A 26579-nucleotide genomic window follows, 5' to 3' on the forward strand; every position below is an offset into this window, starting at 1 on the left:
AAAAAAAAAAAAAAAAAAAGAAGAAGAAGAAGAAGAAGAAAAGAAAATTAGAATATTAATGGGGTGGGAAAATGATTACAGGCATTCTTACCAGAGAAGCTTGCATGTAAAATGACAAGGTCTTTTTTACGAGCCAAGTCTTTTAAGTTTTTAAAATAACTAATATTGGAATTGTCTTTAATTTAATTAAATAAGCTATGTTAGTAGTATTAAAAATTTTGAGCCACAAAATATTATTGAAGCAATCTGTGGAAATTTTAAAATTCTTGTTGAGATATTTTTTAGTTGAGGCATGAATCCTTTATAAAAAAAAATTACTGGCTAGGCACGGTGGCTCACACCTGTAATCCTAGCACTTTGGGAGGCCAAGGCAGGTGGATTGCCTGAGCTCAGGAGTTTGAGACCAGCCTGGGCAACATGGTGAAACCCCATCTCTACTGAAATACAAAAAAATTAGCCGGCCATGGCGGCATGCACCTGTAGTGCCAGCTACTCGGGAGGCTGAGATAGGAGAATCACTTGAACCTGGGAGTCAAGAGGTTGCAGTGAGCCGAGATGGTGCCACTGCACTCCATCCTGGGCGACAGAACGAGACTCCATCTCAAAAAAATAAATAAAAATAAATAAAAATTATTAAAAGGCATGAACAGGCATTCCTGCATCATCCTGATTTTTCTGCTTAGAACATTTTACCTATTGTCTGCATGTAAAGTTGACTTCTTACCTTGGTGTCTGCCTTTTATTGCTATTAGCTAGAGGTGGGATTTTTTAATAGCTCCTATTCTGTAGCAAAGCAAATGTTTCAAAATATGTTGACAGCCATGGAATTGACATAATTTTTAAATGCTTCTACAATCATTCACCTAAGGCTAAAAAGAGTCAGAAAGCTTTACTTGATTGAAGTACATTACTATTAAATTTTAGTAAGAAAACCCTCCTAAATGTATTGTGATTAGGATTACAATGATTACATGGCAGATTCGAAATTTAAAATTATTAAAACACTTGAGGTAATGGATGTGGAGAACTTTCTCAGTAGTGGAAATTGAAGGTTATAAATAATCTTCATTTGAAGTGATTGTGTGTAAATATTATAATGCATTTATAATGAGTAGAAATTAATTTATCAGTTAAACTCTTGTATATTTTGCAATCTCGTTTTTATTCTCGTTTTTTCTTTCTTTTAATAGTGTTTGCCAGCTCTGAACCTGTGCCAGGATTCCAGGGGGATACCCTGCAGCTAGCATTCATTGACCTCAGACAAGTAAGATTTAATAATGTACTTCCTATTTGTTGCCCTCTAACTCTTGCCCTCCCCTCACTTTTTTTTTCTTAATGCTACAGGAATGCCTGTTTGCCTTGACACAACCTATCTTAAGAAAAATGCTTGCTTGATAACTATGTATTTGGCACTTCTTTTTGAACCTGTAATGCATTCAGTACCTCAGCTTCATAGAGCATTCTTATCAGTGAATATTTAATTTATTTAATAGTTATTACCTACTAAGCACATTACTAAATCATAACTTTGTAGCTTGGTTTAATGACACTTGATGTTTAGATTATTTCTTAATAATCTTGTCATATATGAAAATTGATAATATTAACATTAATTTCAGGACCCAAGTTAAATGTAAATTATTACAACCTAGAAAGTAACCCCTTGCATAAAATGTTTTCAGTGGTAAAGAATGCTATTTTTATAAATTTTCTCTTGGTCCCAGAAAGAAGGATAAAATACGTTTTAAAATGTAATGAGATACTTACACAATTCTATTCTGGCCACAATACTCTAAGTGTAGTAGCAAATATGATCATTTAAAAAATCTATTCATTTTGCTACTCTGACATCTCTATTGTCATTGTCAGTTTATTTATTTCTTCCCTTTTTCCACTTCTTTGTTTTTTTTATTCTTTTCCTCCTCTTTTCTCTTCCCCCTTTTGTTTTTTTTAATTCCTATTATTAAGTAGCTTAATAAAGCTAGGGAGTCAAGTCACAAGGGAGTTGTAGCAGGAAAGGAGGATCCTAGTTAGAGGGCTCAGGAGTGCTAGAATAGACAGTAGGAGTGACTGTGGCCTTTGCAAGAAGAACCATATGGAGATTGAATTAAAACAAAGCCACTGTGGTATCAGTCTATTAATAGTTCCCATTCCCTTTAGGGGATAGAGATGAGGCTTCATCATTGATACGAACAGACTCTACCACAGTGATGTTCGGAGCAGGACCACTTTGAGCAGTTAAGGAACTCTGACTTCAGTAAATGTTTGAGAATATAGATAATTCCAACCCAGTGTTTCCTAAATACTTACTGTCTATTATATATTCATTATTTGCAGAGGAAAGATGTATTTGAAATAAATACAAAACTGTATAAGAAATAGTTTTATCCTGATGGAGCTTAAACATACTTTAGAGAAGCAAAACATATACTGGTTAGGAATCCTTATAAGACAATGAATTGCTGACTGGGCTCTCATTGTCTCAGTGACTCACGCCTGTTATCCCAGCCCTTTGGGAGGCCAAGGCAGGTGGATCACAAGGTCAGGAGATCAAGATCATCTTGGCTAACACTTTGAAACCCCATCTCTACTAAAAATACAAAAAATTAGCCAGGCATGGTGGCACGCACCTGTAGTCCCAGCTACTGGGGAGGCTGAGGCAGGAGAATCGCTTGAACACAGCAGGTGGAGTTTGCAGTGAGCTGAGATCATGCCACTGCACTCCAGCCTGGGCGACAGAGCAAGAATCCGTCTCAAAAAAGATAGATGAGTCATGTGGAAATAATTGGTATGTCTTCAAGTCAGGTTTAGAAGGAGACTTAAAAAGCCATTCTTATCTCCAAATTATGTCTGTAAAGTATGGTACATATAAAATATATTCATATTTACTTCTGTTTGCAATCAGTGCTCAGATATTATGTCAAACAAGAAACACTGTTATAGGTCACCTAGATCTCTAGATGATTAACCTTGCTGAGTTGGGAAAGATAGTAGAAAGTGAAGAAAGTGGTCTTTATTAGGTCATTTAACTATTTAAAAAGCTGCCTTCTCTTTATCAAAGAATAAAAAAAAATTTGTGTTTTGAAATCTTTATCACTGGCTAAGTAAATGACTATTATTTTAAGTCACCTTTGATCCTGTATTTGTTTGTTTATTTATTTATGAGATAGAGTCTCACTCTGTTGCCCAGGCTGGAGTGCAGTGACATGGTCTCACCTCACTGCAACTCTGCCTCCAGGGTTCAAGCAATTCTCCTGCTTTAGCCTCCCTAGTAGCTGGGACTACAGATAGTACCACCATGCCTGGCTAATTTTCTTTTTTGTATTTTTAGCAGAGACGGGGTTTTCCCATGTTGGCCAGGCCGGTCTTGAACTCCCAGCCTCAAGTGATCCGCCTACCTTGGCCTCCTAGAGTGCTGGGATTACAGGTATAGCCACAGTGCCCAACCACCTGTGATCCTATTTTAATCAAGTTTTTAAACCTTTGGTATTTAACATACTTCCCCAAATTTCAGATTCCAAAATTGTCTTTTTGAACAAACTTTTGGATATTCCGGAAAGGGCCCCTGGAAGCTCAAGAGAGACACATTAGTCTTATTCAGTATAAGAAAACCATATGAGAAACATTGTCAAATAAGAAATGGTATTTAACTTGTTTTGAATTTTATTTATACAGATATCTTATTCATGTGTTCCAAAATGATTCCTGAAATTCTGATGTCTTGATATGTGTTATCAGTCATAATTATTATGTTAAGTTATTATGTGTTGCAAAAATAACAAAATCCCCTTGTCAATTGGTGTCTTTTACCATGGCTATTCTTTTTTTTTTTTTTTTGAGACGGAGTCTCGCTCTTGTCACCAAAGCTGGAGTGCAGTGATGGGATCTCAGCTCACTGCAAACTCCTCCTTCTGGGTTCAAGCAATTCTCCTGCCTCAGCCTCCGAAGTAGCTGGGACTACAGGCACGTGCCACCACCCCCAGCTAATTTTTTTGGAATTTTTAGTAGAGGCGGGGTTTCACCAGGTTGGCCAGGCTGGTCTCGAACTCCTGACCTCAGGTGATCACCTGCCTCGGCCTCTTAAAGTGCTGGGATTACAGGTGTGAGCCACTATGGTTGGCCTAATCATGGCTATTCTAAGTCCTTTGTCATCTAAAGAATATTAATTATTTTTCTTTGGTTCTCCTCAAAAAGCAGTTTACAATTGACTAAAGTCCAAAATTTGCTTCTTGGCATACAGAGTTATATAATGGACTCTGGAGACTGAAAATGGGGAGGGTGGGAGAAGGGGTTAGGGATAAAAAACTACATATTGGGGGCCAGACGCGGTGGCTCACACCTGTAATCCCAGCACTTTGGGAGGCTGAGGCAGGTGGATCATGAGGTCAGGAGATCGAAACCATCCTGGCCAACGTTGTGAAACCCCATCTCTTCTAAAATACAAAAAATTAACCAGGCATGGTGGTGGGTGCCTGTAATCCCAACTACTTGGGAGGCTGAGGCAGGAGAATCACTTGAACCCAGGAGGCGGAGGTTGAAGTGAGCCAAGATGATGCCATTGCACTCCAGGCTGGTGACAGAGCAAGACTCTGTCTCAAACGAACACACACTACATATTGGGTACAATGTATACTACTTGGATGATGAATACACTAAAATCTCAGACTTCACCACTATACGATTCATCCATGGAACCAAAAACCACTTATACCTCAAAAGCTATTGAAATAAAATAAAAATAAAATTTTAAAAGAAATACATTCTTTCTGCAGACCATCACATAACCATCTGACATAAATCACACTCCCCTATATGTAAAGATTAAATAAGACCTCATAACCAACAGCAATGTACAGACCATGTTTACATCTTAATTTGAACAAACCAGTTATAAAAAAAAGGGAGGGAGCAGGTTTGAGATAATCCGGGAAATATGGATATTAGATACTTGGTATTAAATTATTTGTAAAAGGTATAATAATGAAATGGTGAATATGTTTTTTAAATGCCTTACTAGAGGCATAATAAAATATTATAGGTAAAATGAAAAAGTACATATATATATAAGTTATACATGTTTTCAAAAAACATTACAATATACAAAAAAAATAGAAAAAATTACTCATAGTCTTACTACCTAAACACATCATTATTGGCATTCTGTTTTATTTCCTGCTGGTCTTTTTCCATTCTTTTTTTCCCCATCCATGCTCCTACCCTCATCAAAATATGATTGCTGGCATACTGTCCTCACATTTCCTTCTTTGTATTTCAGATAGTGCTTGCCTCTTAAATCTTAAAAAGGAACTTTTTGTTTTTTTGCCAGATATTTCAGAGCTGTAAAACCCAAATATAATGTTTGTAACTTGTTTTGATCCCAATTCAGACAAATCAGTGGGAGAAAGCAGGGAAATGTATTCTGTGGTTTGTTTTAAAATACTTTAGCAAAGAAAAATTACTGATAGTAGCTGAATCTGGGAGGTGAGGATGATGGGTTTATTGTGCTGTTTACTTTCATGTATGTCTGAAATTTTCACAATAAAATACAAATATTAAAGTAAAAGAATGAAAGACCCTGACAAATGCTCTTAAATACCGGTGTCTGGTAACTTTGGAAATCATACCATTGGACTAGGTAAAATATTCCAGGACTCTAATTAAACAGCTCATACATTCATAAAGATTGCTAAAATAACATCAAGCAAAATAAGAATTAAATGGAACTGAACTGATGATGGACTAAAATAATTTTTTTTATTATTTTATTTTTGAAATTATTTATTTATTTATTTATTTATTTACTTCTATTTAATGGTATTTATTTATTTACTGATTTATTTATTTTGAGGACCAGGTTATTGTGACTGGCTAATTTTTGCTTATTTGTTGGTAATAAGATGGGGTTTCACCATGTTGCCCAGGCTAGTCTCGGAACTCCTGGGCTCAAGCGATCACCTGCCTCGGCCTCCCCAAAAGTGCTGGGATTATCAGGCGTGAGCCAGCCGCCACTTGGCCCAAAATGATTTCTTTCGATGACCTTTTCTATTTAAAACATTGGCTGATTCTTTCTATGTTTTGTTTCCAGAGCCAAGAAATTTTTTTCTTCTAAGCTATTCGTGAACTTATAGCAATTAGTTAAAATATACTTATGAACAAAAATCAAAACATTGTACCTTGTCTCCTCTACGATGATTCTCTCCAGAATTTAGAACTATCCATAAATATCGTCTAGTTTTATGACAATCTCAATGAATATTTACGTAAGGATTCTCACATAAGGAATCCATTTCTTTATTGTAAACAGCGACACATTGAAGAACACTGGTTATGTTACCACAGGATTGGAGCTAAACTGTCATGTTTTGCATATATGGACCAGACCGCTTCGGAGGGATTGAGGTTGACGTTTATACAAGCCATAAAGTTTAAAAAAAAACGGAAAAAAAAAAAAAGACGTCGCCCTGTATCCTGTCCTACACAGTTCCCTTTTATAAGATTCCTGACCTTGGGATAAGTTAAAAAATGCAGCTTTCTGGCAGGCCTAAAGAACCTCAAGATAGTTTTCGAGGACCTTGAGAACAGAAAAACATTCTGCACACCAGTTCATACTTGATATTAGAGGCACAGCTCTGAGACCAAAATACTCAACCTTGATCCTCCCTACCCTTAAGCCTTTTTAAAAGTCCTATCAAAAGTTCCTTATAAAAGTTTCAGGAAGTCATTTTGTAAAAAATCCATATGGTGAAACTACCTATTTCCTTCGCCTGCCAACTATACAAACTACTACGGCCAAATATGGTAAGACTAAAATTTATTTTACAAATAAATTAGTCCTAGTTTAATTTGATTTTTTAAAAGGGGACTAGAAAAAATATATATTAAATAAAACTGTAATATACCTATTACTAGATTCTAGCCTTGTCCATTATTTTTGAGTTTTTATTATTTGCCTGCAATTTGGACCAAATCCTAAATTCTTTTTTAGCTACAAGTCTCCAAACTGATGTCTTCACATTTTCTCACTTAAAATCACTAAAATTAAAACTACTTTTCTTAAAGCCCTAAAACTGGAGCTTAATATAAACTTCAACAAAAATAACCAGAGCAACTTACATATTAACAGCCTTTGTGCCTACAGATATACGGACTGTGCAAAAAGTTTGCTTGAATACCTGATTCAAACCATAATAATGATAATAAATCTGTCAGATTGCCACTGCAACCTGAAGATGCTTCAGAGACTCTGATAATTAGCTTATAGACTACTCCAGACATTGACCATTGTTTTTCTTCTGTTTCTGCAGAGATGCCTCTTATTAAAAATATGTTTGCACACTTTACATATAGAGGCCTAGCTTTGAGGGCCCATCTGCAATGCTGTCTTCTAAAATAAGACACAGCTGTTTGCCGGGCATGGTGGCTCATGCCTGTAATCCCAGCACTTTGGGAGGCCGAGGTGGGCGGATCACGAGGTCAAGAGATTGAGACCATCCTGGCCAACATGGTGAAACCCCGTCTCTACTAAAAAAAATACAAAAATTAGCCAGGCGTGGTGGCACGCACCTGTAGTCCCAGCTACTTGGGAGCCTGAGGCAGGAGAATTGCTTGAATCCTGGAGGTGGAGGTTGCAGTGAGCCGAGATCATGCCACTGCACTCCAGCCTGCCAATAGAGCGAGACTCCATCTCAGAAAAAAAAAAAAAAAGACGCAGCTGTTTAATTGGACTGGCCTATTCCCAAAAATAAGAGACTGATTTGATGAGACCTTTTGCCATTGAGCTACTAACTTGATTTGTCTTTTCACAGCCACTAACTCAGCTTTTAATATGTGAAACTTCCAGGGAAGTTTTAGACAGGGAAATGCTGGGGCTCAGAAACCAGTACTCTAAAATACGGTGCTTTGACATGCTGAACTGAAGAAGCAGCATCGAGGTCTCTCTGACCTCCTTCCTACCCCCCACCCACTGCCCCACCATCTCTCAATACTTTGTCTCTTCCAAAGTACAGAATAAAGTTCTCTAAAATTCCCTCATCTGCTTGAAGTTTGGACCTGTCAAGGAAGAAAACGGTTACCTCTGGTTCCTTCCCTTGTTGTATTAGCTAAACTCATGCAAGAGAAAGACTGAAGTCTGTCAACACACCTGGACAGACTTTTGTCACATATCAAACCATTATCTGTAGGCTCAACAGACTTTTTCCCAGATCATTATATGTTCCTCATTCCCATTAAGTTCCCCTAAAAATCATTCACTACCCTCCTAAAATCATCCACACTTCCCCCATCTCCCTTTCCCCTAAGAAAAAAGATACAGGGTCAGGCATGGTGGCTCACACCTGTAATCCCAGCACTTGGGAGGCTGAGGTAGGAGGATCACTTGAAGCTGGGTGTCAAGACCAGCCTGGGCAACGTAGCAAGACCCTACCTCTAAAACAAAACAAAACAGTAACATGTAACCATCTATACCCCCATTGCAAAGTGGAAAAATCACTCTGCAATTCTCCCTCCTGCGTGCTAATAAATGTATATGCTATTTCTCCTATTAATTTGCCTTTTGTTAATTGATGTTTCAGTTAAATTTCCAAGGATGAGGGAGTTTTCCCTTTATCCCTACAACTCTTAACTTCCATTCCAGTTTACCAGAAGAGATTCTTTCTGTTGACAGTAAATCCATTTCCTTTAGAAGGCGTTCCCTCTGTTGCAGTGCTATTTCCCTGAACAAGGTGATCTAATATTGAAAACAGGATTCTTTAGCAAGTTGAAAGCAGGATTGATTGTATATTCATTTCCCAGTTGGTTTAAGGTCACTTAGTGGGGTAAGTTTCCTACTGGTGTAAGTTGCAAGGACATAAACATATTCTGCAATCCAAAGGACAGCTTTAAGAGGAGATGATTTGAGAATAATTCTCATTATATATGAATAATCTGTTTATAGAAAATTTGAAATTTATCATGTGACATTTTCTCAGTTGTATATGAATTTTTATGGTGGTAACTCATTTGTGTGATGTTAACTAGTTTATAATCTCATTGTAGGATTGTGAGTAGGACCACATAGTTTATGAAACTGTTCGTAAGAATTCTGTTCCTTGATTTTTCCAGATAGATAGGTGGTTGGTTTAATGGAGATTAAAACACTGATCCCAGGTACTTTCTTCCTTCAAAGATAATCATCATTTGACAGCATAGAAGGCCTCTTTACAAGTATGTAGCTCGCTAGGGAATCGTTACTAAGACATACTTATAAATATTAATAAACATCTCAAGTCATTTTTGTTGAATTTACTTTTCAAGTATGTGCACTTAGAGGGCATTAAGTCCTGGTTGACTTTTCCTCATCAATGTAATCTAAGAGACTTCTAAGTTAATTTTAAAAATCTATTATGAAACATGTAGAATTGTGAAATCTGTGATGACATGTGTAGAATTGTTAGAATACAAGATTTATGTAGAAATAACTAAATATAAAACAATTTTTGAGAATAGTAGTAAATATGCAGTGGAAGAGATCAGTGGATAGAAAATTTTTGATGAGTTATTTTATTACATTTTAATTTTTTTCTAGTTTTAAAAGGGACTTAAAATAAATTTTTCTGATTATTATTATCAAAATTTAATCATACTCTATTCTTGGACTTTTGTATTCCAAAATAAGAATATGCAACTAATTCCTTAGCTGCTAGATCACTGTGGCATGGCTTGAATTTTATTATTTTAGCAGCCTGGACTTCATACATTGAAAAAGATAGATTTTTTCCCCTATATTTGTTTTTTGGGTTTTTTTTTTTTTTTTTTTTTTGCTTATATTTGTTTTAAAATTAGTTTACAAATACTTAAGTGGTGAAATGCCAAGTATGGGGAACTGGCAAAAAATAAAAATAAAACGGTCTTGAAAATTTAAGTCTCACATGAGGTGATATAAGCTTTTTTTTAAATCAGATGTTAGTGATTATTTAAATAAGGATGCTTTAAAGTTTCGATAGGGCATTTATGTTCCTTACTTCATAAAGATGTTTCATAGCATATTGCTTTAACACTTTTATGTGAAGTAGTATACCACCAAACGTAAAGGGGTTGCTAACACCTTTATTTACATTTCAGTTGGGGTTCTGTACTTTTCCTTCTTTTTTTTTTTAGTCTGTGATCCATTTCTGTCTTAATAGGGTGGTTGACAGTTCTTTTCAAGTATATTTAGAAAGGCAAAAGAGCCCTTTTCTTAGTACTTATAAGGGGTCATGCTTCTGTTTTTTAGTTTGAATTTGATACTGCTTCATGAATTGCTATGAAAGATTAGGAAGTAGGTCCAGTGGTCACATTTTACCTGCCCACCCGGACTTTGCCCTGAGGTCAAACTCCTGATATTTGCTGTTCTGAATAGAGGAGTTGATGACAAGTATGAGCTGATACAAGAGGAAAGTTAGAACCATATCAAAGCTGAAGGCAAGAGAATTGGGACTCTATGAGAGACTAGCTAAAAGATGGATCGTCGGGATTGCCCTCTTCTAAGGAAAAGGAAATAGCTGACCTGTGAGTGAAAAGACTTTATCATCCTGCCAATCACATACTTGCTAATGGAAGCCAGTTATCTCAACAACATCTTGAATCCTACAGCCCTAGTAGACAATGTGGAGGATTAGCAGTACTGGTGCCACATTATGTGAATATGCTGCCTCCATCAATTTAAATGTGCTGTGTGAATATGATTTGTTCGTGTAAATTTTTTTACAAGTAAAGCCTATCATCCTGTTACCCCCATTCTGAAATTAAGTTGCTAAATGATGAAGGACTTGATATACTTTTTTGTGTCTGTTTTCATTTACAAAGACCATATGTTTTGTTAAATATAATCTTTCAAGTGGATTTCAGATGAATACGTGAAATTCTCTTGGCAATATATGAAAACTTTAAAAAATTTAAGCTATATTATTGTAAGATTATTTGTATAATATGCAGTATTCAGTGATTTTTTATAACTTATTCTTTTTTAATAACTCATTCTTAATACATAGAAATATCTCACTAAATATCACTGGGAAATGAGGTGTCACATATAACTGAATTTTCCAGGTGACCAAAGATTATTTTTTAATCACCAAAGCTTTTTAAATATAGCTATTTTGATGGAAAACTTTAAAGAAGGTGTCTTTCACTTTCATAGCTTCTTCTTAACGGCATGTAATTTTCACAGTAGATTGGGCATCCATTGCTTCACTAATACTATACTAAATCCTCTTTAACTGATCCTGTTTCATTTTGTGAGAAGTTACTTACACTGGCAAGATATCATTATTTCATTTGACAGTATCTTGATAATCTTTTAGAAAATATGGAGAAGTTTAGGTAGGTCAAATGATAAAGCAGTAAGGTGGGTTTCAAGCTAATGAAACAATCCTTTGCCCAAAGAATGCTGGCTGATGCATCGTTATCACCCTAGAGCTTCATTTCGCAAAGGGTCTTTCCAGGAATACTGATTTCTCAAGATGAGAAAAGGTTTCCAAGTCAGATCAGTTTGGGAGGCACTTTATATTTTAACCCCTCTTAGAGACCATGTTTATTAGAATTTTATTTTATTTTAATTTTTTGGAGACACAGTTTCACTCTGTTGCCCGGGCTGGAGTACAGTGGCATAGTCTCGGCTCACTGCAACCTCTGCCTCCCGGGTTCAAGCAATTCTTCTACCTCAACCTCCCGAATAGCTGGGATTACAGGTGCACACCACCACACCTGGCTAAGACAGGGTTTCGCCATGTTGGCCAGGCTGGTCGCGAACTCCTGACCTCAGGTGATCCACCCAGCTAGGCCTCCAAAGTGCTGTGATTTCAGGTGTAAGCCACCGTGCCTGGCCTTTTATAGAATTTTAAAGATAGGAATTCTGCAGTGACCCAGCATTCCCAAACTCATTACAGGGCACTTCCCTCGCTCATTTTAGGGTTTATCACATGAAACATCCTTTGGCAAATATGCTTTAAGGAAGATGCTGGCAGTGCCCTCTAAATGTCTTTCTTTGATAGTTTGAGATCAACAGTTTTCTTTTCTCTTTTTTTCCTGGAAAGCCCAACCAGCAGGGATCAACGTATTTTTAAAATAATAACTTGAGTTAAGACATAGAAAAAATATGAATTGTATGTGTAGATTATATGAGGCCAGGAGAGTTACCCAAGATGACAGGAGACAGAATCAAAGTATTCTCAGTAGGCTTAAGTGATGAGCCAAAGCCAACAAAGTTAAATTTAGTAAGAAAAATATTAAGTCTGTGTTTAACTTTTTTAAAAATAAATTTTTAAAATTTCGGGTTGTAGGAAATCTGACTTATAATGGGAAAAAGATCTGGTTGTTTTAGTTAACCTCCATGAACAAATCGTGTGATGGTAATTCCTAGACTGCGTTCATGAAATTGTGGTATTTGGGTTAGACCACTGTGCTTTGGGGCTGTTAAGACTATGCCTGGGTATTGCATGATGACATAGACACTCACAAATTGGAGAGCACCTAAATAGGGAGTTACAAGGCTAGTGAGGGATGAGATACCTTGTCATATGAGAAGCTGTTTTTAAATTTTGGGACATTTAATTTAAAGCTTAGAAGTGTAGCTTTGCAGAGGAATATAAAATAGGTTTTTATTGGCCTAGATATATGAGTCAAGTGTACTATTTTATTCTTCCAAATATAATCCTATGCCATAATAATAATTTTGCTTACCCCATTCAGGATTAGGTTTTGTTTTCAAGCATTTAATTTCAAGTATTTAATTTATTTCAAGTATTTTAATTTTGGGCAAACTGGAGAAAAGAGGAGTGATCATTCCTTTGAATGATGATATGTAGAGAATTCGAAAGGCAATTTTAAATGTGCAAAATATATGTGGATCTCATAGCACTTTTCAAATAAATGTTTTATTAAAGTACATTATGTATTCAGGCAAATCATATGTATACTGCTGCTGATTTTTCACCAGGTGACTACATCTGTAGAACACATAGATCAAGAAGGAGAACTTGACTAGTACCTCAGAAGAGAGTTCCCACCCCACACTGTGCCTCTTTCTAGTCATTATTCCTCTCCCTCTCAAGAATAACTACTATCATGACTTTTAGCACCAAAGATAAAAGTAGCCTGAGTTTGAACTTTGCATACACCAAATCATGCAGGATAACTTTTGGTTCTGCCTTCTTTTGCTCACTGTCTTTGAAATTTATCCATGTTGTTACATATAGCTGTGGTTCATTCACTCCCTTTGTTGTGTAGTCTGCCCTTGCACAAATAAACCATAATTTGTGTATATGTTCTGCTCTTGGTAGACATATGAACTGATTCCAGTTTTGTTGTTACAATAGTACATGATCATTCTTTTACATATTATTTTGGTGAACATATGCACACATTTCTGTTTAAGTGTTTACCTAGGAGTGGAATTGCTGAGTCAGGGAGTGTATACATATGATCAGTTTTAATAGATACTTTGAAGCAGTTGTGCTAGTTTATACTTCAGCTATCAGTGTAGAGAAGTTCTAGCTGTTCTGCGTCCCTGTTATCACTTGGTATTGTCTGTCTCTTCCTTTTTAGCCATTCCAGTGGCTGTGTGGTTGTTTTACACTGTGGTGTTTTTTTTTTTTTTTTGAGGCGGAGTCTCGCTCTGTTGCCCAGGCTGGAGTGCAGTGGCGCGATCTCGGCTCGCTCCGCCTCCCGGGTTCACGCCATTCTCCTGCCTCAGCCTCCTGAGTAGCTGGGACTACAGGCGCCCGCCACCGCGCCCAGCTAATTTTTTGTATTTTAGTAGAGACGGGGTTTCACCATGGTCTCGATCTCCTGACCTTGTGATCCGCCCGCCTCGGCCTCCCAAAGTGCTGGGATTACAGGCGTGAGCCACCACGCCCGGCTACACTGTGGTTTTAATATGCAAGCATACCTTGCTTTATTGTGCTTAGGTTTGTTGCGATTCACAGGTAATGTGATTTTTACAAATCTAAGGTTTATGATACTGCTGCATCCAGGAAGTCTTTCAGTACCGTTTTTCTAACAACATATGGTCACTTAGTATCCTTGGTCACATTTTGTAATTCTCACAGTGTTTCAAACTTTTTCATTATTACTATGTCTATTTTTGATCTGTGATCAGTGGTCTTTGATGTTACCATTGTAATTGTTTTGGGATGCTTGAACCATGCCCATATAAGATGATGAACTTAATCAATAAACAGGTATGTTCTGACTGCTCTACCAACCAGCTGTTCCCGTCTCTTCCTCTCCTGGAGCCTCCCTATTCCCTAAGAGGTAACAATATTGGAATTAGGCTAATTAATAATCCTACAGTGGCCTCTAAGTGTTCAAGTGAATGGAAGAGTCACACGTCTCTCACAAAAGCTAGAAATGATTAACTTAATGAGGAAGGCATGTCGAAAGCTGATAGACCAAAAGCAAGGCCTCTTGCACCAAACAGCCAAGGTGTGAATACAAAGAAATAATTACTGAAGGAAATTAAAAGTGCTACTCCAGTGAACACAAGATTGATATGAGAGCAAAATAGCCTTATTGCTGATATGGAGAAAGTCCAAGTGTTCTGGATAAAAATCACACCAGCCACAGCATTCCCTTGAGCCAGAGTATAACCCAGAGCAAGGAGGGCCTAACTCTGTTCAATTCTGTGAAGGCTGAGAGAAGTGAGGAAGCTGCAGAGGAAAAGTTTGAAGGTAGCTGAGGTTGGTTCATGAGGTGTAAGGAAAGAAGCCATCTCCATAACATAAACGTGCAAGATGAAGCAGCAAGTGCTAACGGAGAAGCTACAGCAAGTAATTTATCCAGAAGATCTGGCTAAGATAATTGATGAAGTGGCTACACTAAGCAAGAGATTTTCAATGTAGATCAAACAACCTTCTATTGGAAGAAGGTATCAACTGACTTTCATAACTAGAGAAGAGAAGGCAATACTTGGCTTCAAAGTTTCAAAGGACATTCAGACTGTCTTGTTAGGGACTAATGCATCTGGTGACTTTAAGTTGAAGCCAGTACTCAATGACCATTCCAAAAACCTTAGGGCCATTAAGAATTGTTACATCTGCCTGTGCTTTATAAATGGAGTAACAAAGCCTGGGTGACAGCACATCTATTCACAGCATGGTTTGTTGAATATTTTAAGTACACTGTTGAGACCTCCTGCTCAGAAGAAAAGAATCATTTCAAAATATTACTGCTTATTGACAATGAATTTCATCACTCAAGAAATTCATGGATGAAACTGATGGATATGTACAAGGAAATAAATGTTTTCATGCTTGCTAACACAGCATTCATTCTGCAGCCCATGGATCCAGGAATGATTACAACTTTCAAGTCTTATTATTTAAAAATACATTTTGAAAGGCTACAGCTACCATAGAATAGTTCCTCTGATGGGTCTGGGCAAAGTCAACTGAAAGCCTTCTGGAAAGGATTCACCATTCTAAATGCCATTAAAGACATTCGTGATTGGTGGTGGCTCACCCCTGTAATCCCAGCACTTTGGGACGCCAAGGCGGGAGGACTGCTTGAGGCTGGGAGTTTGAGACCAGCCTGGACAACATAAGAAGACGTTGTCATATGTTATTTTTTTTTAAAAAAATTAGCCAGGCGTGGTGGTGCTTGCCTGTAATCCCAGCTACTCTGGAGGCTGAGGTGGGAGGATCTCTTGAGCCCTGGAGGTCGAAACTTCAGTGAGCCGTGATTGTGCCACTCCACTCCAGCCTGGGCAACAGAGCAAGACCCTGTCTCAAAAAAAAAAAAAGAAAAAAGTTTCCAATCCTCATGGATGATTTTGAGGGGTTCAAGACTACAGTGGAGGAACTAACTGCAGATGTAGTGGAAATAGCAAGAAAACTAGAACTGGAGCCTGAAAATGTGACTGAGTTGCTACAATCTCATGATAAAATCTGATTGGATGAGGTATTACTTCTAACGGATAAGCAGAGAAAGTGTTTTATTTTGAGATGGAATCTACCCCTGGTGAAGAGGCTAAGAACATTGTTGAAATGACAACAAAGAATTTAGAATATGCCGGGTGCAGTGGCTCAACGCCTATAATCCCAGCACTTTGGGAGGCCGAGGCAGGCGGATTACCTGAGGTTGGGAGATGGAGACCAGCCTGACCAACAGGGAGATACTCTGTCTCTACTAAAAATACAAAGTTAGCCAGATGTGGTGGCGCATGTCTGTAATCCCAGCTACGTGGGAGGCTGAGGCAGGAGAATTGCTTGAACCTGGGAGGCGGAGGTTGCAGTGAGCTGAGATCGCGCCATTGCACTCCAGCCTGGGCAACAGGAGCGAAACTCCATCTAAAAAAAAAAAAAAGAATTTAGAATATTACATAAACGTAGTTGATAAAGAAGTGGCAGAATTTGAAAGGATTGACTCCCATTTTGAAAGATGTTCTACTCTGGGTAAAATGCTGCCAAACAGTATCCCATGCTTCAGAGATACCTTTTGTGAAAGGAAGAGTCAATTGATGCAGTACATTTCATTGTTGTCTTTTTTTAAGATACTGATATAGCCACCTCAGCCTTGAGCAATCACCACCTGAATGAGTCAGCAGCCATCCACACTGAAGCAAGAGTCTCCACCAGCAAAAACATTATAACTTGCTGAAGGCTCAAATGATCATTAGCATTTTTTTTGTAGTAAAGTACATTTAATTAGGGTGCGTACATTATTGTTTAGACATGCTGTGGCACACTTAATATAGTGTAAACATAACTTTCATTTTGCATTGGGTAACCAAAAATTTGTGTCACCCACTTTATTGTGATAATCATTTCATTGAGGTTGTCTGGAACCAGACATACAGTATCTCTGAAGTATGCCTGTTTATTTCTTGATGACTTATAAAGTTGAATTTTTTTTCATCCGTGTATTTGCCATTCATTTGAATGTTCTCTTTTGTGAATAACCTGCCCAGATTTGTGGCCATTTTTCTCTATTGGATTGGCTATGTCTTACTGATTTATAGAATGGAAGTTCTTTATCAGGTCTACGTATTGCAAATATCTTCTACTCTGTTGCTTGTCTGTTCACTCTTAATAGTGTCTTTGGATGAGCAGAAGTTCATAATAGTGATGAAATCCAGTTTATTATTTTTTATGATTCTTTTAATGTCCTGTTTAAGAAATCTTTGCCTACGCCTGAAATCATAAAGATATTTTCCTTTGTTTTCCTCTGTAATTTTATTGCTTTACCACTCATATTTAAGTTTATAATCTATCCAAAGTTGATCTTTATGCATAGTTTGGGATGTAAAGTTCAAGATTCATTTTGTTCCATATGGTTATTCAGTTGACCTAGCACCATTTATTGAAAAGAAATGGATCTCATAGTGTTTTTCTTTTCTTTCTTTCTTTTTTTTTTTTTGAGGTGGAGTTTCGCTCTTGTTGCCCAGGCTGGAGTGCAATGGCACGATCTTGGCTCACCGCAACCTCTGCTTCCCAGGTTCAAGTGATTCTCCTGCCTCAGCCTCCCTAGTAGCTGGGATTACAGGCATGTGCTACCATGCCCGGCTAATTTTGTATTTTTAGTAGAGATGGGTTTTCTCCATGTTGGTCAGGCTGGTCTCCAACTCCAGACCTCAGGTGATACGCCCCTGTCAGCCTCCCAAAGTGCTGGGATTACAGGTCTGAGCCACCGTGCCTGGCCTCTCATAGTGTTTTAATGTAAAATAATTATAAATCATGAGACAATGAGATATAAATGATATTTGTTTCTAATGTACAAGTCTTTCAGTTAACTATATGCCTGTATTTCATGGTTTATGCCATCCCTCATAAGCAAATTAATTGATGGCACATTTGAGGTTTTTAAATATCAGCCTACCTATACTCTTACCACATCAAAGGTAGTTTTAAAAATAAAACAGTTCCAGAGCAAGTACTTATAACAATATAGGCCATATAAAAGAAATAAAAAGCTAAGTTATAAACTTTATAAGAAGCATGCCTTTTTTGTTCACTGCTGTATATCCATGGGCTAGGACTATCCTGGCACATAGTAAGCAATCAGTAAGTTTTGAATAAGTAAATGTAGATCTTTTAGCTATGCTTAAAAACTTTTTTTGCTGTACAGCAACACATTAGGAATTGAGGTATTATGGAATAATAAACTTATGTTCCATATAAATAAACATCCTTTAAAGGAACTAAACTTTTCTCTGTTTAAATTATTTTGGTGAGAGTATTTCTAAAATACATTACCCATTTCTCTGCCTTCTCTATAAGTGTAACAAACATAAACCTTTTTTGATTTCTCGTCATCGGCATTAGGGATAATAAATAATAATAAAATAAGTAATGTCAATTATTTCTCAGAAATATTGTCATCTCTCCAGGACCAACTGCTGCTTATTCTTTTATGGGTAAAGAAATATTTTGGACAAGGAAATTATAAGAATTTAGACAAAGACAGTGTACATCTTAATTAAGTGATCAGCAATGACTGATATAAAGCAGAGTTTAAGTAAAGCAGTATTTCCTAAACTGTTGTTTGGGACAGTTAGTCATGGAGAAAGTGAATTCAAATAAGCATAGGAATCTTTACGTATTGTGTGTCTTGTAAATTCACAATTTCATTAACATATTAAAGGCTTTAAGAAGTCCTAGAGTAAAGGTATAACTCATTTTTCCCCCAAAACCGTGTATTGAATACTTTTCAAAATGAAAAGCTCTTTACCATCCTGCAAAGCAGTGCTCTGTGGCACACAGAAAACAGACATACCTGGACCACCATTACATTAGTCTATTGGTTCCTGCAACTATATGGTTAAAACAGAAGATTCTAATAGCAAATAAATAAGCTTTTCAGGAGATGAAATGTAAATATTAAAATGAAAATAATACAAAATGATGAAAATGGTAAGTTTTCTTTTTTTTTTTTTCCTTGGGGACAGAGTCTCGCTCTGTTGCCCAGACTGGAGTGCAGTGACACAATCTCAGCTCACTGCAGCCTTTATCTCCTGGGTTCAAGCAATACTCATGCCTCAGCCTCCCGATTAGCTGGGACTGCAGTTGCGCACCACGAGGCAGTGCTGTTTTTCTTTTTTTGAGATGGAGTTTCACTCTTGTTGCCCAGGCTGGAGTGCAATAGCATGATCTCGGCTCACCACAACCTCTACCTCCTGAGTTCAAGCGATTCTCCTGCCTCAAGTCTCCCAAGTAGCCGGGATTGCAGGCATGCGCCACCATGCCCAGCTAATTTTGTATTTTTAGTAGAGACAGGGTTCCTCCATGTTGGTCAGGCTGGTCTTGAACTCCCAACCTCAGATGATCCGCCCACCTCGGCCTCCCAAAGTGTTGGGATTACAGGCCTGAGCCATCGCGCCTGGCCTAGTTTTTTGTACTTTTATTAGAGATGGGATTTTGCTGTGTTGCCCAGGCTGGTCTCAGACTCCTGAGCTCAGGCAGTCTGCCCACCTAAGCTCAGGCAATCTGCCTGCCTCGGCCTCCCAAAGTGCTAGGATTATAGGCATGAGTCACTGCGCCTGGCCAAAAAATGGTAAATTTTCAAAAATAATTTGAACTTCTAAAAAAAGCATTCAGATAATTTTATGAAGGATGATAATTACTAGAGAATTAATGCTGCTTAGATGCAGTAAACCAGTCAGTCAGTCATACAGAATAACTTGTTTTTAAGAAGCACGAACAGTGACACAGGATTCCTTGTGAAGAAGGAAAAGATTTAAGTGAGAAATTAAAATACCAGCTCATGTAGAGTTCAAATCCTAACAGTTGTTAGATTCCTTTGTGAATCATAAAGGCTTTTGTTACTGAGCCACAGTCTGCAAGTATGCAGAGAAAGTATGCAGTCTTCAAGTATGGAGAAAAATAAAGAAGATGTTTTTACTTTTCTCTCTTACTAATATACTTAATAAAGTATAAATGAGATGGGAACAGTTTGAAGGGTAGATGTTTTAGTAAAATGATCAAGATAGGTTCTGTGTTTTTCTGTTTATTGTACAATGTCTCGTAGTATTATTAACAAAAAAGAAATACAGTTAAAGTGACACTTTTCAAGATACTCCTTCCCTTAAGGCAAACAATCTAATTTTTGCCAAAATAAGAACCTTAAAGCCAAACTTCAAGGAAGAAAATAGTATTACTATTTAGTGTACTAAAAATAGGATGAAAAAATGTTGTAAGTCCTTTAGAACTTACAGATATTTTGGCTCGGATGGTTTACTTTTCACGTTAATTTAGCTGTGAGCACCTACAGATACAGAAACAGGAGGGGGGTAGAGGAACAAAAGCTACTTTGTTCAGTTGATCTCTTTCCCTGACACCAAGCTCTCCCTGCAGGTAGGAGAGGAAATTTACACCTAGATATGCTCTTTTCCTGTCATCACTTCTTTGATGCAACATCATTTTTTAAAGAATGCTTAAAAAAAAAAAAAAAAAAAAAAGTCATTTTGTTACCCTGCACGTGAATCTTTTTATTAATTGAAACTGGGGAAGATTCTCTACCTCCAGGAGTTCATGAATTATTTCTGAAGGTAAAGCCCATTCTTTTTCATTTTCAGTTGGTTTTAACTTTATCAACTCTTACAACTTGACTTGTTCTTATCCGTGTCCTGATCTAATATTATCTCATTTAATTGGACAAGAGTATAGTCCATGCCTTTTCTTTTCTTTTCTCTCTTTTTTTTTGTTTTGTTTTGTTTTGAGACAGAGTCTCCGCTCTGTCGCCCAGGCTGGAGTGCAGTGGCATAATCTCAGCTCACTGCAACCTCCGCCTCCCAGGTTCAAGCGATTCTCCTGCCTCAGCCTCTCAAGCAGCTGGGATTACAGGCATGTGCCACCACACCCAGCTAATTTTTGTATTTTTAGTAGAGATGGGGTTTCACCATGTTCGTCAGGCTGGTCTTAAACTCCTGACCTCAGGTGATCTGCCTGCCTTGGCCTCCCAAAGTGCTGGGATTACAGGCATGAGCCACCGTGTCCAGCCCCATGCCATTTTTAAAAGAGGAACCCCATAATACTACCCCTCACTTCACAGGTTTGTTTTCTAATAACAAACGAATGCATGTATCATGAATATATATGCCATTTCTTTAATGATAAATTGTAAGTCTGGGCTTCTCATTATGATATACTACAAGAAGACTAAACAACCATTAGCCATTGGCATTACTCATTTGACCACTCTTATGTTCTACCACTTGATAGAGAAATCTGTTATGAATAATTTGTAGTTTTTTTATTGATCTTTTCCCCCTTAGCCTTCATCTCCACAGACAGGAATTAGTTGTGACATAGGTTGCAAACCAGGTGTGGTGACTCATGCCTGTAATTCCAGCAGCTTGGGAGGCCGAGACAAAAAATCAGCTGGGTATTGTGGCACACACCTGTAGTCCCAGCTAGTCAGGAGGCTGAGGCAGGAGGATTGCTTGAGCCTGGGAGGTCAAGGCTGCAGTGAGCTATGATTGCACCACTGCGCTCCATCCTGGGCAACAGAGCGAGACCCTGTCACAAAAACAACAGCAAACAACAACGTAGATTGCATTGCACAAAGGCCATTATATGCCTTTACGTCAGGGGTTCTAACTTGAGAACCATGGGTTGGTTTTAGGAGGTTCATGCAGAATTTTGGATGCACATTTTTCTGAGAAGAAAGTCTGATGTTTTCATCTCAAAGGCAGCATATATGACCTAAAAATAGATAGCTACACACCACTGCTCAGCAAAACTGAAAGCTGTCCAGATTAAGCCAGATCACCAAGAGCTGTCCTGTTTTCAGATGCTTCTTCATTTACTCGACAAATGTTTGAGCACCTGCTTTGGGCACTGTTTTTAAGTGCAGGAGACACAGTGGTGAACACGATAGGCAGGATCCCTCTTCTCACAATCCACCTTTGTTGGAGGGAGATCCACAACAAAGAGTGCTAATTTAAATAGTTTTAGGTGGAATTTCAAATAGCTTTTAGATGGGATGAGAAAAACAAAACAGGTTAATGTGATAGTGACTGGTGGTGAGGTGGGCCACTTCAGATTCAGTGATCAGGGAAACCCTCTTTAAGGCAGTGGCATTTGGGCACATAACTAAGAGAAATTGGGAAATATAGGGAAATAGCATTCCTGGCAGAGGGAAGAGCAAGAGCAAAGTCCTAAGGTGCTGTTGGGAAAGAGAAAGGGTAATAGTATGGCTATAAAGTAGTGTGCAAGAGGAAGAGGGGCAAATGAAACTAGGAGGATTATCAGAGCCAAATCATGTAAGCCTTGAGAGCTTTGTTAAGGAGTTTGGATCATAAGTATGATGGGAAATCATTCAAGGGTTTCAAGCAGGTTAGTGTCATGCTCTGATTTGTATTTTGAGAGTTTATTCTGGCTGTTTTAAGGAGAATAGATTTAAAAGGGACAAAATTAGAATCAGGAAGAGCAATTAGATGATTGTTTTGGTAGTCTAGACTACAGATGATAGAATTGCTGCAGTAACTACTGATGATTGGGTTCACTATATTTCATAGTAGCTCCCAGCAGACTCAGAGATTTCTGCTTTCAGTATTACAGATGGTTGAATTTACCCTAAGCAACTGGTTTGTTTTTATTTCAAGAGAACTGTGAGTTGTATAATTAATAATATTTTATTCTTTATTTTGGAGACAGAAAAACTCAGGAACATAGCATAGCATCACATGTATTTTGTATACTATCCTCATCTTCTTTCCTACTCTCATTTTCTCGTGGCCCTGGCTTTTCTCAGTTAACTAAGTTAAATTTGTCTTGCATATGTTTTTGTAAATTGCCTTAAAACCCTTTTGGAACTGTGCAATATGTAATTAAATTGTTTGTTAGTGGACTCCTAAAACTGTTTGCAGTAAAAAGCATTAGGTGTGGGTAGATTTTGATTTATTTGCTTGTTCATTTACTCATTTATTTATTCAACAAAAATGATTGAGTGCCAGGCACTGGGGAGAAAGAAGTGAGTAGTAGTCAATTAAATAAGAGCCAGACTATTGGAGAGAGAAGTTAGTTGGCATTAATGAGACAAAGTTGAAGACAAAAGACTATTGGATTCTGAAAGACAGCTAAAGGATAAAAGTTAGGAGTGTAAAAGAAAACCACCAAAGTATCTGAATGACTTGTTGACAAGAACACTATTGTGTAGGAAATCGGAGACAGGATGGAGTCCTGCTTTTCTTAATAACTACTGCATGACTTTGGAAACTGTTTCCTGAACTATTTCAACTATATATATTACAATGGTTTAATGAAATCTATAAGGGAAAATGTTGTAGTTTACTTCTGGGAGAGAGCTTTTACCATGCTTAATCTTGATTGCTAAAGTTAGGAATTATGTGAAGCTTGCAGTAAAGAGATTATCAGTTGATTGAGTCAGCAGCTACCATCTATTGGTTTTTAACACTTCAACAGGGCAGTGGCATGGCTATGCCAGGTCATGTCATAGGTAAACTATTAAAAGCTGACATTTTCTTCCACCAGTCTTGCTTGAAAAGGGAAGTACCCTGGGTACCTACCTCCTTGTTCTTAGCCCCTCACCCATTTTCTTTTACCCTTCTATACATGGCCTGATAATCTCTCTCTACCATACCCCCAAATGATTATAAGGTTTAGGAAAGAAGTTCCCATGTACATCACCATAGAAAGATAGGAAAACCCTATCTTGATAAACATACACTTGTATTTGACTCAAAATGAACAACTTTGAGTTCTGTCTAAAGGGACATGAACAAGCCCTGAAACTTATGAAGGAATTGTTTGGCCAGAATTCTTGCCATGGAGACTGGACGTCTGCCAGGACTTTTCTGTCTTCTGTTTCTAATCTTAAGGCATCACAACATACAATTCTTTTGCCACTAGTCCAGTTTATTCTTTTATGATGAGGAAGAAGGCACTTTTAAATAACAATTATTTCCACTATAATTAAACAAATCTTCTTTTGTTTGCATTATTTTGTTACTATATTGTATACACACCCTGCTTGCTTAAACTTGCCCCTGCTACTACTTCACAGGAACTTTCTTTAGAAGTTTTAAAGTCGTTGACTTCTTAAAGTATTAATGGGATTTGCCAAAGTTGTAGTATCTGAATGCTTGACTAGATATAGTAGCAGGACAACAAGCTTGTTCACACAGCTCCTCCAGCAAGCATTTTTTCCTCAGACAATCCTGAATTCATTTGAAGTGCCAAAGAATTAAAGGAAGATAAATTTGGGTTTACTTCTGAATATAACAAGACCAGACATCTCACAAAGTTTACCTTAAGGTCCAGATATTAGAAAAGTATGCTGCCCTTTTGGGAAAGCTTAGATTATACAGGATTAGTCTGAACCTAAATGGCTTTTGCTTTTTTCTTCTTTTTGCTCCAGTGTCATAATTCCGGAAGTTTACAGTTTATGTGCTTAAATATGTAGGTGATTTGTGCTTATGCCTTCAGCTGTCGCTATGAACTTTGAACTCAGATTTTTATGATGATTTTAAGAGTTAACGTTAGAGCTGTTTTGTAGTTTGGAAAATTACCCTGTAAAATGATTTTCAAAACCAAAACACTGTGATAATTACAAAATTGTATATGCTCAGTGTTTTAAAATTTCTTAAAAGAACTGTAATTACACACTCACAAAAAGTTACAAATATAGTTTAGAAAGGTCCCTTGTACACTTGCCCCAGTGCTAACGTATTTATCAAAACCAGGAAACTGGGGCCTGGTGTGATGGCTTACGCCTATAATCCCAGCACTTAGGGAGGTTGAGGTGGGTGGGTCACTTGAGGCCAGGAGCTCTAGACCAGCTTGGCCAACATGGCGAAACCCCGTCTCTACTAAAAATGCAAAAATTAGACGGGTGCGTTGGCACACGCTTGTAATCCCTGCTAGTTAGGAGGCTGAGACATGAGAATCACTTGAACCTGGCCTGTGGAGGTTGCAGTGAGCTGAGATGTTGGCACTGCATTCCAGCCTAGATGACAGATCAAGACTCTGTCTCCAGAAAAACAAAAATGAAAACGCAGGAAATAGATATTGCGTGTTCACTGTTAAACTAAAATCAAACCTAAAGAGAAAACTCTCAGGCCAGGCATGGTGGCTCACACCTGTAATCCCAGCACTTTGGGAGTCCAAGGTGGGCGGATCACTGAAGGTCGGGAGTTCAAGACCAGCCTGACCACCATGAAGAAACCCTGTCTCTACTAAAAACACAAAAAATTAGCCAGGCATGGTGGCACATGCCTGTGTTCCCAGCTACTCGGGAGGCTGAGGCAGGAGAATCGCTTGAACCTGGGAGGTGGAGGTTGCGGTGAGCCGAGATGTCACCATTGCACTCCAGCCTGGGTAACAAGAGCAAAACTCCATCTCACAAAAAAAAAAAAAAGAGAGAAAGCTCTTATTTTTCCCTCCTCTTCAGCATCTCACAGTTATTGGTTTATTTCCCTCCAGACCTTTGTAGCATACATTTGTATACATGCAGATACTTACATGCACACATATAGTTACTTCCTTTTTGGGGGAGGGAAATGGGATCATTTATGTTATAATTCACATTTTTCATGCAGTATATGCTTTCATGTTGGTAAATATGGATGTTTCATTCTTTTTAATTTCTTTGTACTGTCTATAGTGTACATATACCATAATTTATTAAACAAGTCCTCATTTGTTGGATATTATGGATTCTTTAGTTTTTTCCATCTATAAATGAAGCTGCCACTAATATCTTTATACATATATATCGAGCACTTGTGTAAGTATTTCTGTAGGCATTTAGAAATGGAATTACTGGGTACTGCTGAAAAAGCTCTCCAAAAAAGTATATAAATCAGAATTATTTTTAGAGAGATACATAACTTGGCAATACGACAATAAACAAAGTTAACAGATTCATGGAAAAAAATATGTCATTTAAGTGTGCAGTTGGGCAAATATGGAATATTTCTTATTTTACAATATAAGCATTATTGTAATGTGATAAGTTTTAAGGTAAATTTTCAGTGAGTTATACAAGGATTAAGTCTTTGTTTCCACAGACTGTGCATAATGTAAAAAGAGACAGTCTCAGATTTACTTGTTTTCAATGATCAATATTCTTGCTGTTTTTTTCACTGAAAGGGATAGGTTAAAATTTTTGGAACAATCTGTCAACTATAGAGGGTAGTGATATTCTGGCCTTTGATAAATATCATATATGCAGTAAACTAATGATTAACTATTAACATTGGCATTACTCAACAAGGAACTATATCTTTTCTCTCAAAATCAATTCACAGTTTTGCCAAACTTCTTATTCTTCTTCTGCTTTTTTTTTTTTTTTTTTTGAGACAGGGTCCCTCTCTGTCACCCAGGCTAGAGAGCAGTGGTGTGATCACGGCTCATTGCAGCCTCAACCTCCCCAGGCTCAGGTGATCCACCTCAGCCTCTGGAATAGCTGGGACTACAGGTGCACGCCACCACACACAGCTAATTTTTGTATTTTTTGTAGAGGCAGAGTCTGACCATGTTGCCTAGATTGGTTGAAACTCCTAGCCTCAAGTGATCCTCCAGCCTCAGCCACCCAATGTGCAGGGATTAATAGGGCCACTGCATCCGGCCCTATTATTCTCTTTTTCTTTTTTTTTTTTTTTTTTT

The 26579-nt window shown here is 37.7% G+C and overlaps 1 protein-coding gene across 6 annotated transcripts in view; it reads left to right on the forward strand.

Annotated features, from left to right (window-relative positions):
• EXOC6 (exocyst complex component 6) overlaps nt 1–26579 on the forward strand; it is a 227528-nt gene that overhangs the window by 178333 nt on the left and 22616 nt on the right. For all 6 annotated transcript variants that reach the window (XM_017876754.1, XM_017876757.1, XM_017876756.1 and 3 more), the window contains one exon: nt 1191–1264. In XM_017876754.1, coding sequence (XP_017732243.1) covers nt 1191–1264 — 74 coding nt within the window. The remainder of the gene's footprint in view (nt 1–1190; nt 1265–26579) is intronic.

This window comes from Rhinopithecus bieti, unplaced genomic scaffold (assembly GCF_001698545.2).
Source record: "Rhinopithecus bieti isolate Rb0 unplaced genomic scaffold, ASM169854v2 scaffold_9383, whole genome shotgun sequence".
In the NCBI taxonomy this organism is placed as follows: Eukaryota; Metazoa; Chordata; class Mammalia; order Primates; family Cercopithecidae; genus Rhinopithecus; species Rhinopithecus bieti.